We start from the raw sequence: 16231 nt of genomic DNA, 5'->3' as shown, positions 1-16231 counted from the left end.
ATTTGCGTGTGGTCCTGTACAGTGAAACGCCATGTATCTAAAAACACTGTTCTGTGCTGCTTGAGTTTTTAGAGCACCAGAAGAGTGATATATGGAATTGCACAAGCCAATCCATGGTTCAGGTGGAGTTCCTCTGCGTGAAAGCAAATTAGCTATAACAAGCCAGCCCCTCCCCCAAACTAGCCCAAAAATCAGTACTGGGTGCAGACTCCAGTATTGGTGAAGAAACCGTCCGGGTGAGGCCTGGGTTCAGGCTGCGGCGTACCGGACTGCAGAGCTTCCTGTTGCAACTCCTGCTGCTCCACCAGATGGGAGGGCTGAGTGCTAAAGGCCTGTGGGTAACTGCTCTGGTACTGGCTGGACAGCTTCTGAGAGTCCATCTCATTGGAAGGAGGAACCGGGGCGTTCAGATTGAACACCTAGATGAGGCACGAACGAAGGACATTTATAAGTCAAACAGTTCCACACCAGTCACCTCTGCGTAATTATAGACACTGATGTTTGGAGCTATAGCTGTTGATCTTTGCGTTATATCCACTGCGTCTTTGTGCTGCAGTGGCCGGGGGGGGGGGGAGAGCCCTTATGAAAGTATGACAAAATCACCAAGAGAGAATCATGCACCAAACAGTCCCACATTGATGTGCAATGCCAGAGCTCACGAGAAGTTCACACCCTTCAGCCAAATAAAAACACAGACATGGAGAGATGGGTATGACCGCAGCATAGTGGGAGCTGGAGGCAGTCCGGTTGAGCCCTACCGTTTGCATGGACTGGAACGGTGCAGCGTTAACGTTGATGCCACTGTGGAGGGGTTTGGAAACGGACTGAAAGCCCTGAGGCTGAGAGGGGGCAGGCGCCGGCTCAGACGACAGGGCCATGGACACCTAGGGAACGGGCAACAGATCAAAACACGCATACGCCCACCCAGCCTGGAGATCCAGGTCTACAGAAACAGTCCTCAGTGCAGTACCAACAGCATGACAAGGCTACCTGGAGGGGGTCCATGGGTTCAGTGGGCGGGCGGGCATCAGAGCCATGGGACTGGTAGATTGGTGGTGTGGAGGAGTATGTGTCAGAGGGTGACACCATAGAAACCTAGCGAGAGCAAGAGAGAGAGAGTCTTCACAGGAGCATCTGACGTCAACGCTTGAGCCTGGCTCAAGCCCAAACACGGTCCAGTGTTTTGCGAACACTAAGCAATTCGTCCAGCCGACTGGCCACCGTGTCATCACACACCTGTTAGACGAGGAGCAGCTCCCAGCTACGACGTACCTGCGTGGGTTCCGCAAGAACAGGAACTGCACTGTGCTGGGGGAGTCTGGGTTCTGTGGGAGCTGACAAATATCACAGGTGAGCATCACACACAGTGTCAGTCATGCTATGGGTACAGAAGGAAAACGCTAGTTTACCTGGGGCGCAGACCATCTGTGCAGACTTCATGGGCTGCGCAGACACGATGGCGGGATCCAGGGGCTGTCCGTCAAACTCCAGCATCGAGTCCTGTAACACGCAAGCAAGGCCAGCACAGTCAAAGCAGACGCAGCGGATGGACGGGGCCAGCAGGCAAAACGAAGAGCTCAACCACGGCTGCTGACCTGCATGAAGTTGTAGGTGCCCTGCATCTGAGCCATCAGGTCCTGCACGGCCTGCTTCCGGACCAGCGGGTCAGCAGCAGAGGAGGGCGGGGGCAGCACGGGGTTGAGTGCTTGCGCCTCAGAGCTGACGAGGGCTGGGCTCACGGCCGGAGGAGGCACTGGCTGCTGAGAGAGGGAGCTCACAACCTGCGCACGCAACCCCACATACAGTCAGGGATGAGAACTGCCATCACTGGCAGGAAAGCAAAGCGATCAGGGACAAACCCAGCTTGTCGAGGCTAAAGGCTCACCTCTGCGCTGACGTCCCACTGCCCACTCTGGTCTTTGTCAGTGCCAGTGTAGGCGGCCTCTGGAATGAACTGCCGGTTTACAAACTGTGACCCCCGTAAAAAAAAATGAATAAAAATTGTGGACATTGGAAACAAGATTTTACCATGTGTGTGTGTGTGTGTGTGTGTGTGTGTGTGTGTGTGTGTGTAGGGGACCAAAGGCAGCAAAGCAGCCGTGGACAGGTAGGTTGAGCTGCAGCTCACCTCTGTGGCTTCCACCTCGATGGTCTCCGTGAACTCTTGAGTGACGGGCCCCACTGCAACGAGACGCAGACGTGAGCCTGGACCCCAGAGGAGCATGGGCGAGGAGCACTGCGTGAGCTGCAAACCAGACGGTCGTACCTGGCTCTGCGGGCTGCACTTCCACCTCCACAGTCTTGGCAGGAGCGGCCTGAGGCTCTACTTCCTCCTCCTCCTCCTCCTCCTCATCCTCGCACACCCCGTTCTGGTGCGTCTGTGTCCGGTCAAAGTACCCGCTCAGCAGGATCTTGTCCAAGGTCTCCTTCGTGGCTTTGTCTACAAAAACAGCATCAGTTGGCCTCGTCTTTGTGGGAGGAGCAGACACAGCGGCGTGGTCAGTATGACCAACAGCAGCGTGGCCCAGAGTTTCTGCTTCCCCTGCTTTCACAACGCTGATGAAGCAAAGGGCCTCCAGCAAGGCACTTGATGCGCACACACACACACACACAAAGATCAGTCACAGCACTTTCTCCACTCACGGCAGCCTGCCAGCTCCGTCTAAGCCCCAAGAGCCCGTTCCCCGGCTCCACACCAATGACTAAACCAGCAAAAGCACATAGAAAAACACTGTGCCAAAACAATGTAAAAAGTTGGGGTTTTTTTAATTATATGTACCTCTATCAAGTTAAATAAAGATAAGAAAACAGTATAAAGCAATTATAGATAACCTTCACAGTGTTATAGAACCACACTTAAGCCAGTCTCAAAAAGTTCCCCGTATGCATAGACTTAGAAAAAAAAACAAACAAACAAAAAATGCGTCATCAGTATCCAGCCCTCTGGACATAAAGATTAGTAATTTGTCCAGCAAAAAAATGTCAACTCATTTTTGAATGCAGCTGACACTAGAAGACCAGGGAAGAGGAGCACAACTACAGCAGAAAGGGTTATGGGGCGAGTCACAGCCTAGCCTAACTTGCCCCAGTGCCCAAGTGCTGTCTTGGGTCAGCGGGGTCAGAAGGAGCACACAGCTGCCCCACGGGTAGCCAAGCTCGGGGATCAAGAAGGCTGAGCATTGCTACTCGGGGAGTGGCCTTCTGACAGACGGCATCCAATAACAAGGAACACAAATGACCGATGCGGCATAGTTACCACAGCACCTGTGCTACAGCGTGCAATATGGGATGCAGCTCACATGTGCTTCCTGCCACAGCTTTCTCTCTTCCTTCCAGGAGTTCCCACAAATGCGCAGACGCCTCCTCAAACTGATCAGTTAACCTAAAACAGTGCAACGTGTGAGCATCTCCGCTAAAACAAAACTGACATCATGTGAAAGATGGGGGGGGGGGCTTTTGTAGACAGTACCTCACACTGGGGTCTCGCTCGGGGCCGACCAGCTTGTAGAACTCGTCCAGGCCACTGAGCTCAGCCTCGGTGAGCAGAGGGCCGTCGCCGCTGCTGCCCACCACCTGCCTGAGCTCCTGCCTCACGCGCTCCTCGCCCAGCCGGTCCAGCACGTACTGCAACTCCAGCACAGCCTTCAGCCGCCGCCGCTCCTCCTCCTCTCGCCTCAGGTGCTCCCGCCGCGCCGCCTTCTTCACCGCCTTCTGGATCTGTGACACGGGAGGGGCGGGGTCAGCCAGATAAACGCTCCTCCCACACAGACCAAAGCAAAGTAAGCACAACTGGAGAAAAAGGAGGGGCTGGGAAAGGCCTCGTGTTGTAGACCAGCGTGCTGACCTCGAGATTCAAAGAAGTGAAGTTCTTGAGCAGCTCTCGAGCAAACTCAAGGTTGTGCGATACCTCCTGTGCTTTGGACAAGGCCTCCTACAGACATGAAACAAAGATCAGAACAGAAACACATCGCATGGACTCCACATATGCCAATAAGACACCCGATCTTTCTATAAGCCAACACTAAATATATTGTGCCGTCTGTAATTGATTCAAACACTGGATTTAAAACGAAACGAGAGCTATGAGGATGACCGTGAAAGTGCGAAATGTTGGCTCTGATTGGAAGGCTTATGGGTCCATATAGGGGCGAGACGTGCAGGGCTTGCAGAACATTTTACAATTGTGTGTGACACAAACGTAAGTGACCAACTGACTGCTGAGTTGGTTTCCCCTGAGAGCTATTGCTGAAGTACGAGTCTTGCACACCAAAGCTAAGAAAAGCCAACGAGTGTTGATTGTAGATGTGGCATTTGCATGCCAAGTTTCCCCCAAAGCTGTCTCAGCAGGAACTCCAAAGAAGCATCAGTGCATATTTTAAAAAAATAAATAAATAAAATTTTCCACTTGCCCCAAATGCAGCATGTCAGCCAAGAATTTTTCCTACAACACCAACGCAGCTATAAAGGAAGGGATGCTTAAAACCAGTTAGTGCATTGAAAACTAGAGGAAATGGCTTCCGAAAACTCCCCCCGAACATAAAACAGAATGTCAATATGCAATCAGCAAGCCTTAGATTATGTAACCCCATTTTAGGCGCATCATTTCTTATGTGGCCATCAAGTTTCTTGATGCCTACGGTAGCCCTACAGCCCCAGTTCAAAAACAAAGAAGCTAATTTTGGACCCAAAACATGTCATGGCTGACTACATCCAAGGTAAAAGGGAAAAACGGTACACTTTACACTTTTCACCACACCTTTTAGGAAGCTTTTAACCGTCTTAGCAACCCATGAAACACCAATGTATTAATTAAGCATACAATCATGACCAAATGGGAATTCAGGCTCCTCAAAAGCCTCACAGTATGAAGACACGCGCATTAAATGTTGCATGTCATTTTGAAAACTCCACCTAACTTATGACCTCTCACTACGATGCTTTGAACTGGTGAACTGGCAGGCCATGAATAAAACCTGGCCTGCAAGCAAGTGTCAAACTAGCATAGAGAGAAGAATACAGAAGACCTGCCATACCAAGCAACGTTATTGGAATTTCTCAACCTTCCTCTGAAATCTAGACATCATATTAAATTATAGCCAACACTGTTCTTTAACCTCATTTCAAATTCAAAAGTGCTGGACGAGAGCAGTAGACTATAAAATAAGTCTCTTAGACTCATAGTAGGTCTGCAGTATTTAGTTAAAAATCGCAGTCTAGATTACTTGTGAAGAGTACAATGACACCCAATCACCTTTTAGACCATTTAAAGTGCTCGTTTTTACAATCACTGCAACAGTGCCATCCTTTCTGGAGTAGACCAGCTCCTAACCAAAAGGACTACCAGGGCCCTTTTCAACAGGACACTGCAGGGTCTCAATCTTAAAATGGACTACGCAGCTGCCTGCATAGCTAATTACCTACAAATCTACATAACAGCGCTAAAAACTGCCCATGTTCTTGTACACACCAACTGATCCTGATTTAGGTGTTCTCCTTTGCTCTTCCTTGTCTTGTAGTCTTCCAGCTTGCTCTAAAAATAAGAAACACTTAGGTTAACCGTCAGGAAAAGAATTGCCTGCGTGCTGTTAATACAACAGATTACTCAGCACAGTTTACATGGTTGAGGGCGGGTGGGACAATGTGTAGGAAATACTAGCTACCGGCATGTGTCCTATAATAAAGAAATAAACACAGATACAAATTCCACTGCAAGTTCAGGAGCAGACAGCCACACTTCAAGTCTAAGCACATGCACCAATAACCCCAATGTGGAGTTCAGAGGAGCAAACTGTCAATTAGTCCAGCATTTTCCAGACAGTGTGCTGCAAGAACAGGTGGTAGGTACCGTAGAAAACTGATCTGATTCATTCCGAAAGATTTGATCTAAAGTCAACATCTACAAAGTCTTGAGAACCAAAATCAAGTGGTCACCCAATGGGCATGCATGTCATGAAAAATGTGCCATACATAAAGATAAAGTTGGGAAACCAGACTAGCCTGTCCAACAGTTTCGAGTTCTACAGCGTGAAAACTACCTTTCTCTTTTCCATGTTTCGGACCTTCTTCTCAATGATGCTAAGAACTTGCTTCAAGGCCTCAGATGGAGCTCCTGCCGTCTGAGCAGAACCCAGCTCTGGACTGGAGGACTGCAAAGCATAGTCGCCAACGTTCGCAGATGGCATCTGTACACAAACAGACACAAAATAAAACTGGAGCACACATTCAAAGTTGTAGCGGACCTAGACAACTAAAGGACGGGATATTTTGTGCGCAACGTAAGGACATCGCTTAAATTAATAACGGTCTTTCATTTCTAACGTTCACCTGAGCTAGATCGGTGTCAACATAGGAAAGTTAAACAGTCGAAATATTTCTGTTTATTTATTTACTTACAACCAAGGCCGCTACAAAACAGTTTTCCCTAGAAAAAGGGGTGAACGAAAACAAAAGGACAGGCCAGACCCAAGAGAAACCAGAGCACAACTTTTAGAGGTTTTTAGTGAAGACAGCAGTGTGTTGTGGAACAAACAGTGTTATTCCAACTCAAACCCAAGACTCTGAGGTTGACCACCTAGCTAGTCCCCTCTTACAGCCCGCCGTCCTCCAAACGGACCGAACCCCACACACACAGCCCAACTCCGCAACAGGACCAGACCTCTGAGAGAGGCCGTCCCGGATCCGCCAACAGAACTGCCCTCATTACACAGCATTAGTTCTCCGGGTTAAATGTGGTTACATGTGGAGAAATGTGGTTAGCTCTTATACCGAGACACCAAAACTGTTTTTTTTTCTTTTTCGAACCAGCAGTCAGCTGGATTTCCGTCCCTATTCGGAGCTGGACACGAGCGCAGCGACCCCCACCCGGTCCTTTCTTCTGGGGAACTAGCATTAGCATTAGCCGCTAACCTGCTAACGCCTCAGAGCTCGGTACACTTACAGCTAATCCATCTGCCTTAAGTCGGATATTACTAACTACACAACGTGGACGCGACAACAGTCGCAGCGTGCAGAAATATTTTTTTTAATATAAATGTAATGACTTTAAGAAGCGAGGCAGAAGAATTCGTCAGTCATCGTAGCTAGCAGCGATGCTAACGCTAACATCCTGCTATCTTGCGTGAACTTCAAACACAGCCGCACGACGTACCCGTCGTTTATCAGCGCGCTGCTCGGACTGTCTTACCTTCACGTTCGGTACTGAAAGAGATGTCAAAAGCTCTGTGTTTACTGTCGTGTTCGGCAACCAATCTCCCTCCAGCCCCGCACCCTCCCGGTAACTACAAACTCGCAAACTACGATCTGAGAATTTATATGGCTGAAAGGACCCGCGGGGTTGCTCGCGCTGCGCCTGCGTCCATGACAGGACCTGTGGGGTGACCGCTCTGCGCCTGTGGTCATATCACGAGAAAGGGCATTGTATATTTTTATGGCTCCGTCAATGAATACGAAATCGTATATAGCTGAACTTTTAAAATAGCAACGAAGTTATCGTGCCCTCTTTTCCAATACATTTTTAAAAATACTTTAAAACAAATTTCATCATTTTTGCGGGTGCACAGAAGCAATGACATTCACTGGGAAATAAAAAGAAAACTACATATATCTGCCACTTTATATCAGGCCATATGCTCTAAGAACTATAGCCAGGTTAAGTTATTTGCATGACAGCTATGCTACGACACTACAATAAAGATGGGGGTATTCAAAGGTCCAGAAGAAACACAGCCCTTTGTTCATAGTCAGTGCCATTGTTTCACACGATTTCTGAATATTTATCTTAAATTCCATTGTTTTATGTAGCTGAAATAGTTGAAGACCTTGACAGGCTTTTGACATATTGCTTTAGCATAGACCACCGAACGTCAGTCTCAGTCGGTCACATCCCTGTCCAACCTTATCACTAACCCCCTGCCTGTCCCATCTTCTAATCGCTAGTCTCCAGCGTTTTCTGGAATTGCTTCCTGACTCTGAAATCCCCAACTCCCCCAATCAGACTATCCAGATCTCTTTCTACATTTAAATTTAAACTAAAAACTCATCTTTTTCCCCCTCTTGCATGCAATCTGTCCCAAACCTAGTTTGTTCCATTCATTTTCCTACTGTATCTCTCCTAAGATTATTCTGCCTGTTCTGTTTATTTACTTCTGTATTCTTGGCCTGTATCTGCACTGGTTTGCATAATTTGTTATGCTTTGTGCTGTGTTTATTTTGTGACATTCTCTGTTAAACCTTGGAAGAGTCTGGGTTATTGGAAAGTACAATATAAATCTTATATCTTATTTTTATATATGAAAAAGACTAAGTCACTCCATTATGTTGACGGTCTCTCCTTTTTAATTAAATGAAACCAATCTGCACTGAAAAGTCTATATTCAGAAAGTCACAGAGTTTTCTACATAGCTGAGACCTGGCCCTATGTTAGTGCAGACATACACCCCCAGATGTCAGGTCTGTGTTTCTATATCCTAACTTCTAATAATAGTTCATTGGCTTTTTATTCTTCAGAGTACTAAAACTACTGGTAGACAGATATGTCTTCATCCACATGTAGTACAGTAGCACAGAGAGAGCTGAGTCATAGCTCGTTTATATCAATAACAAAGGTCAAAGTGTAAAACACAGGACACAGACAGCGTACTTTTCTTCTACTTTAGGACACAAATTGTCTTCTGTAGTTTAACTATCAGCAAATAGAGACTTGGTAAAATGAAGAGCACCACAACAAGTTTGTTTAACTCAAAGTACTCTTTTTTGTTTAATGCTATACGTATGGAAGATAATTATGGCATAATTATCATAACCTTTAAAAAATTGTGTAGATGTAGACATGTTTTGAATGCATACACCAAACATACAAGTTTTAATATTGGTAGACATATACTTAAGACATTTTTTTTAAATATTTCTATTCTTTCCTGACAGTTTGGGACAAAACAAAAGCTGTTACAAATTTTCTCCACTGGAGGGCAGTAGAGGACTGATTGTTCATGAAAAGCCATGTCAGCGTCACTACATAACGTATGCTTGCTGTTTTGAGGCTTTTAATATGAGTCATCCAGCGTGAACTTGATTCAGTATAGAACTATGTGGCTTATTTCACTCTCAGTAGGCGACTCTCGGTAATAATAAAATATCATATATCTGTCAACATAGAGATAATACAATTTCCAAGCCCCACAGTATTCTATCCTCTTCAGAAGCACCAGTTTTAAAAGTATATTATTAGTAGCTGTTTTACTGAAATCCCTACATTTGGTGTAATTCTGTGGGAGTAATATCAAATATCAAAATTAATGACTTGTTTGATATATTGTTATACTGCCGTTCACGATTCAGTATGTTGGTTGCCCACAGGCAAAGTTGCCCCACCATTTAAACTGCCTCAGTCTCACCGCAGTATGGAACGGTAAGAGACCCCCTTTGCCTGAGGAGTGTGGAATTTATTCTCATTGACAGGGAGGGGATCACTTCATTTTCTCAGCCCTTGAACGCCTTAAGAGAAACGACACAACCCCCCCCCCCCCCCCCCCCCCCAAAAAAAGCGCCTCTGGTGCATGCGTGGCGCTTCACGGGCCCTCTGTGGGATGACGGACGTCTTTCATGTGGCCCTCTGTTCTCTCTTCTGGGTCACTGCTTCATCAGTCAAGCAGGCTGTCACCGCAACGCCTCGGTCTCCCACCTCGCATAGCGCCATAACCCGTCTGCTTCTGCACATGCTGCGATGTTGTTATGGAGATGATATTTTCAGGGGTTGTGTGATGGATCTATATCACTCAGAGGCAAAGGATTCAAAAATACAAAAAAAACAACAACAACAAAAATACCAAACAAACAAAAAAACACCTTCTTTCCTTTCTCAGTAATGTCGAATATAAGTTGGGGATTCTGGACACAGTGATGTGGATAGCTACGATGCATCCATCTCTTTGACAGAATTTAAGGCCACTGGTCAACCAGAACCAGCAGACTAGAAATAACCTCTCACACTGTTGCACACTTTATTGTATGCTGGGTGTACTGTATTAAATACAGATATTTTTCCTGGAACCGAGCCCACATGGTGTTCAGCGGCTTAAACTGTCTTTTTCAGAAAGTGTGGGTGGTTTTGGTAAATCCTCTCAGTCGCTCCCTTGTCTTCCATTCCTGCGTGTGGAGAATATTCGGCAGCCCACGGCTTTTATGGCACAGGCGCACCATCGACCTCTAACCACAGTGAGTTCCGCCATATCCACTACGAGACGGTCATACCAGCCAAGCCCCGTCATGTCAGCACTAAAGATTCCCCACGAACATCTCAGCCGACGGGTGTCTCATCGTGACTGCGTCGCAGCGGGTCTGAGGCGTCGCATGGCCCTTCTACGCCCCAGTGATTTATAGCTTTGTTATTCTTCAGTGTGGCTGGGATTTGGCGAGTCACTTCATACGGCAACGTCTCTGGAATAGATGGCCTGAGATACAAGGAAATGTGTGTGGGATATGCTGCTTTTCGTTGACATTCCTCGTTATTTATGAGCAAAATGTACACGTTAAATTAAAAGGAGTAAAATACACACACACACACACACACACACACACACACAATTTCACTGTGGATGTGCATTATGGTATGTTAATTTGATGTATTGACACATCTGGGTACAAGAGTCCATGGAATGAACAGTCAGCATAACTGATAAAGATAAATATCTCGCAAATAAGTGCAAAACCATTTAAATTATCCGCTGGAATTTACAAGGCCGCAGGGAGGAGGGAGCACAGCGAGGCTCATTTCAGATGAGATATAGGCCATTTATTCAAGGCTTTCAGTCAACACTACGCGCAGTAACGTTACCACCCGTATGGGAGCCTTCAGACGAGTGCGGCGGCCTCGGCGCTCCAAACCTCCGTTCCTCTGCAGACCTCCTTTGCTTTCTTCATGCCAGTCGGCAGAAGAGCCTCCCCGTCAATACTGGGACGCCTCTGAAAACTATAATTGCATCCATGGCTGCCATGTATTGGGTTTGCGTGTGAGGTCCCAGAAAATCTGTCGTAATCCAGAGTGGGAGACATGGCGCTAACTGACACAAATAAATGGTTAGCGTTTGGACTGTGAAAGGATCCCGACCACATGAGAGACTGATGTTGTTTGTCTCTGTGAATAGCGGAGGGGGCCAAAAGAGGAAAGAAAGGATACGAAAAAGAAGAAACGCAAAGACGGCGGAGTTGCCGACGCCTCTCCGAGTCGGTGTCTCGCTCATAAGACTCAAAGATGGCTCAGAAATCTGTAGCAGCACGTGGACATGCGCAACAACACACGGACGAGCTCACAGCATGAGAGAGAGAGAGAGAGAGAGAGAGAGAGAGAGAGAGAGAGATATGGCATGAGTGGGAACAGTAACAGAGAGAGAGAGAGAGAGAGAGAGAGAGAGAGAGAGAGAGAGAGCGAGAGAGAGAGAGAGAGATATGGCATGAGTGGGAACAGTAACAGAGAGAGAGAGAGAGAGAGAGAGAGAGAGAGAGAGAGAGAGAGAGAGAGAGAGAGAGAGAGAGAGAGAGAGAGAGAGAGATATGGCATGAGTGGGAACAGTAACAGAGAGAGAGAGAGAGAGAGAGAGAGAGAGAGAGAGCGAGAGAGAGAGAGAGAGATATGGCATGAGTGGGAACAGTAACAGAGAGAGAGAGAGAGAGAGAGAGAGAGAGAGAGAGAGAGAGAGAGAGAGAGAGAGAGAGAGATATGGCATGAGAGGGAACAGTAACTGTGGGCTCGTACTGGGCACACTCAGGGGCTGTGGATATCCGTGCAGGTCCTCTTGGAGCAGAGAAGAGCAGAGCAGAGGGACCGTGTTGTGTGTCTCCAGCCAGCACGTTTCTGGCTGCCTCTTTGACGCTTTGACAGTGGCTTCGCGTTGGTGCCTTAATGCCTTTATATATGAAGCAGAAACCCTGACTTGTATCTGAACACAATAGCAAGTGCACAGGCCAAACATAAATCAACTCCAACGCCCCCCCCCATCTCCGGGGTTCATCAAGTATATATATAAACCCATGTGAGTGGTTTTAGTCTTAGCAACCTGAATATAAACAGAACAGAAAGCCCTAATGAACGATGAGAGAGCGGTCTGGTTTTAATCTCTCAGTAATATCAGACGTATCAAAGAGTCCAGGCTGACTCAGTGTAGTACCGTGCACATTAAAACAAAGAAGTTTGTTGTAGTGACAGTTAATTACTGCTCACTAGCACACTGAAGACTTTCCTGAGGAAGAGTGACTGACGGGCAAGCGAATGAACAGACTTGCCACAGGAAGGGCAGTGCTATCTCCGAACAGTAGATGGCGCTAATCTCTCTCAAAACAGGACAGCACGACGGAATGACCATCGCCCGACAGATGAGCTGGGCAGACTGGAGATTTAGGCAGTTATCTATGGGGCCGCACAGACAACGCAAAGGAGTGGTGGGCCCTAATACAGAAACATGGTCGAGCGATGATACAAACTAAAAAAAAAGCGCAGGGATCTTTTTAAAGATCTTTTAAAATTGAAAGTAACTGCTCCTTTTTCACAAGGACAGCCCATTCAGCAACTAGAGCCATAGTTGCAGCAGATTAAAAGACTTATGTAACTAACTGGAAAACTTGAACCGGGAACACTGTATTAATCCACTGTACCACATCAACCCTTCTGTCACGCGGCCTTTGTGCTCTCAAGAGTCTGTGAGATTCACGCTCATTTATTTTTATCTAGACAGAGGGACAGAACAAGAACCAGAGGACGTGGGCTGACTGAGGACCCAGAGCAGTGGAAACGCGCTACCTGCCCGTCCGCATGTGGTCTGCTGTCGCTGGCGACCGGTGGCCTGGAGTCTCTGCAGAGATCCGTTCCATTTCACACCTCAGCAGAGCTGCTGGCGTTTGTCCCCCGAGCACGGAGGGGAGGAGCGGGAGCTTTGTGGTACAGGCCAGGCTGGGATCGGCCCTCAGATGTGGGCCGCTGAGTAATGGCCATACATCCCTCCGCACTCCTCTGCCTGCACACTCGGTGCGTATTAAAGACGTGCAGTGGATTTATTGGTTGAAAAACCACAGGGGCCCCACAAACACTTCAGCCAAAGCCCCTCTCCTGCTGCACTGCAGACCTGCACTGGAATTCACTAGCTGCCCCCCTCCAGATCCCCTCCCTCCCTCTCTCTCTCTCTCTCTCTCTCTCTCTCTCTCCCTCTCTCTCTCTCTCTCTCCTTTGTCTTTTCACTTCACTGAGATGAATTCCATTCACTTGCCCCCTCTGACCTGTGGCTCATCTGTACTTGTCTCTATATCTGTGCACATCACAGCGAACCACAGGCCAACGGCTTCTGGCTTCATGTCCATACAGTATTCCTATGGCCCTGTACCTCACATTTGACCAGTGCGATCTACTGTCTGCCAGGTGTATTTTGTATATTTTGTATATAGTCCACTTAATGTGTATTTAGTTCACATTAAGTGGACCATATATTTGTCTTTAATAGCATTAGAGGTCTCTAAAATTCTCCCTGCCTCTCTGTCCCCCCCCCCCCCCCCATCTAGACACAAATCAATGACGAATGACAAGACACAAAATGTTAAGACAAGCCCTCTGGGCTGTAAGGTCATTTGAGGGTAGCTTCACTTAGCTCTGTATTCAAATTAGGAACATACATTAATAATTCATATACCACAACAGGATGACAGAACCGTTCCAATAATGCCCTTTCATTAGTACAGACAGGGCTTAGTGAGATTTCAGTAGGACGACACACTCTTACACTCTAACATTCCACAATCAAATTATAAATTATTCCTATCTCTAATCAGCCATTTCCCAGAGGTACATAATACTACAGCATGTGAAGCCCTGTGTTGTGCAAACACTGGCTAGTCACAACAGAACAGATTCATTTTAATTAAATCTAGCCAATGGGCTGTAGTCTATGGTCCCCCACACAGTGTGTGTGTGTGTGTGTGTGTGTGTGTGTGTGTGTGTGAAGATGACATGGCATCCAGCCGGATAATCTCCACTCATAATTATCATAGGCATCAGGCACACGTCCATCCACGTGGAGACTCAGCCTGCGTTGTGGTCGACCTTGGAACACACACACACACTCTCTCTCTCTCTCTCTCTCTCTCTCTCTCTCTCTCTCTCTCTCTCTCTCTCTCTCTCTTTATCTCTCTCCCTCTCTCTCTCTCTTTTTTTTCTCTCTCACACACTCTCTGTCTAGCTCTATCTGTCTATCAATCTCCTCTCTAACTCTCCTCTCTTTCTCTCTCAGAGGATGCAGGGCCATCTGTGGGGAGAGGAGCCTTATTTGGTGCCAAGATTGAAATCAAAGAGAGAAATATTCTTTTCCCCAGGAGGAGAGAAAGACACAGACAGAGAGAGCGAGAGAAGCAGGAGGCGTGAGCTAGAGATCTTCGACCAGAGGAGAATGGAGACGTGAAGATGGAGGTCTGGTCACCAGCTGCCTGAATACAGGCTGTCCTGTTCAGCACTGCTCAGGGGACTGAACACTAACTCCAACACTTTCCCCCTGTCCTCAGACAGCCAGGTGCATCCCCAGGTTGTCTTCCATGGGCACACCACTGCCCAGGCTGAATTCATTCAGCCTACCAAGGATTCCCTCATCTGCTATCAGCTCTGCTATGATTTAATTTACTGGCAATTTATTCATGTCAGTTGGCATATAGACATACTTTATAGTGTAAGTGATATAAACATCAAAGAATGTATGTGAACAATTAATGTTAACATTAACTCTTTGTAGTGACTTTAAGATAGGACTGTTTAGTCAACTAATCATACTATCATTGCTATCATTAATTTTTTACACCTTGCAGTACACATATATGTATGCGTGTGTGTGTGTGTGTGTGTGTGTGTGTGTTAGTGGCTGTGTGTGTGTGTGTTTGTGTGTGTGTATGTGTGTGTGTATGTGTATGTGTGTGTGTGTGTGTGTGTGTGTGTGTGTGTGTGTGTTTGTTTGTGTATGTGTGTGTGTGTGTTTGTGTGTGTGTGTGTATGTTTGTGTTTGTGTGTGTGTGTGTATGTGTATGTGTGTGTGTGTGTGTGTGAGAGTGTGTGTATGTGTGTGTGTGTGTGTGTGTGTGTGTGTTTGTGTGTGTGTGTGAGTGTATGTGTGTGTGTATGTGTATGTGTGTGTGTGTGTGTGTGTTTGTGTGTGTGTGTGTGAGTGTGTGTGTGAGTGTGTGTGTGTGTGCGCGTGTGTGTGTGTGTGTGTATGGGTGTGTGTGTGTGTGTGTGCGTGCGTGTGTGTGTGCGTGCGTATGTGTGTATGTGTGTATGTGTGTGTGTGTGTGTATGCTTATCTCCAGTCTTGAAATCTCATTTTAGTGATTTCTCTGCATTGACACACCTTACTAATCCGTGGGTTGAAGCGGACGTGTGTGTTTATGAAGGGATATCACCCCAGTGCGATGCACTCCAGTCTTTCACCACAGGAGTGGCCAGCCCTGGCACAGACAGTGTACTAAACACAGAGTGAACCGCATCGAGCTTTTGGGAAAAACTGAGGAATCCAGCACCACATCAAAATTCTACCGTGCTTTAAAAGAGTTTCTCTCCACAAGGTCATAAAGACAGTCCACGCCTGCCAGATGATTTAAAGTGGTGTGAGTGTGGTTTGCGAGCACAATCTCCCACGTATCCCCCCTTCATCACCAGAGCTCTGGTGTGCATACTTTCCACCGACAGTAAAATGTGGGACGGGTGACTTAAAAAAAGAACACTTCATTAGTGAACACATGGTGAAATGCTCCTTTAATCACCAGCTCACTCTCTGTGGGTGACACAAGCACACCAGGGTTTGACAGTGTGTCTCACTCTCACTCTCACTCTCACAGTTCCAGGCCCCAAAAGAAAAAAACTGGATCAGAACCTCCCGCAACTGCTAAATAAATCCATCTTTTCATTCCTTAAAACAATAAACTGCCTATAATTTCAGAGCCATCACAAGGGTCATGACAGAATCCACTCTCCTTCCTCTGGTAATATACACATCAGTCAGGGGATAGTGCATAGTTGGTGTTAATATGTCATTGCTGTTAGATTCATTCCAAAAACCTGTGACAGTGAGCTTCTGTGTGTCCCAGGCATGCACGCCAGCAAGCATCTCACACGTGTGAGAGCATCATCCTTGACCTCCACTTCCACACCCTCTCACCTCTGCTCTGAGCCGGGGAGAGAGGAGCTGCTGAGTCAGACGCTACGTCCACTCCT

At 47.0% G+C, this 16231-nt stretch overlaps 1 protein-coding gene across 1 annotated transcript; it reads right to left on the bottom strand.

Annotated features, from left to right (window-relative positions):
• Positions 1-13: 13 nt before the first annotated feature.
• LOC145655640 (caprin-1-like) lies at positions 14-7303 on the bottom strand. Its single transcript, XM_081709128.1, has 15 exons — positions 7184-7303; positions 6036-6182; positions 5468-5530; positions 3845-3931; positions 3470-3717; positions 3300-3382; positions 2267-2440; positions 2129-2181; positions 1886-1969; positions 1596-1781; positions 1410-1500; positions 1273-1334; positions 991-1095; positions 759-884; positions 14-419 (listed from the first exon to the last, which is right to left on the bottom strand). The coding sequence occupies exons 2-15, from the start codon at positions 6180-6182 to the stop codon at positions 192-194; spliced, it is 1737 nt and encodes a 578-aa protein (XP_081565254.1). The 5' UTR covers positions 7184-7303; the 3' UTR covers positions 14-191.
• Between the last annotated feature and the right edge of the window lie 8928 nt (positions 7304-16231).

Source organism: Electrophorus electricus, unplaced genomic scaffold (assembly GCF_041902795.1).
Source record: "Electrophorus electricus isolate QZ-2024a unplaced genomic scaffold, ASM4190279v1 Scaffold304, whole genome shotgun sequence".
Lineage (NCBI taxonomy): Eukaryota > Metazoa > Chordata > Actinopteri > Gymnotiformes > Gymnotidae > Electrophorus > Electrophorus electricus.
Note: the sequence above shows the minus strand (reverse complement) of the source record. Positions and strands in the feature narration are given on the sequence as shown.

Bases quoted from the DNA above. Each gene is read 5' to 3' on its own strand.
- LOC145655640 (XM_081709128.1), bottom strand. From the start codon at position 6,182: ATGCCATCTGCGAACGTTGGCGACTATGCTTTGCAGTCCTCCAGTCCA. The intron at 1,096-1,272 runs GTACGTCGTAGC...TGCTCTCGCTAG, and splicing joins TTCTTGCGGAACCCACGCAG to GTTTCTATGGTGTCACCCTC. The intron at 885-990 runs GTAGCCTTGTCA...CCCGTTCCCTAG, and splicing joins AACCCATGGACCCCCTCCAG to GTGTCCATGGCCCTGTCGTC.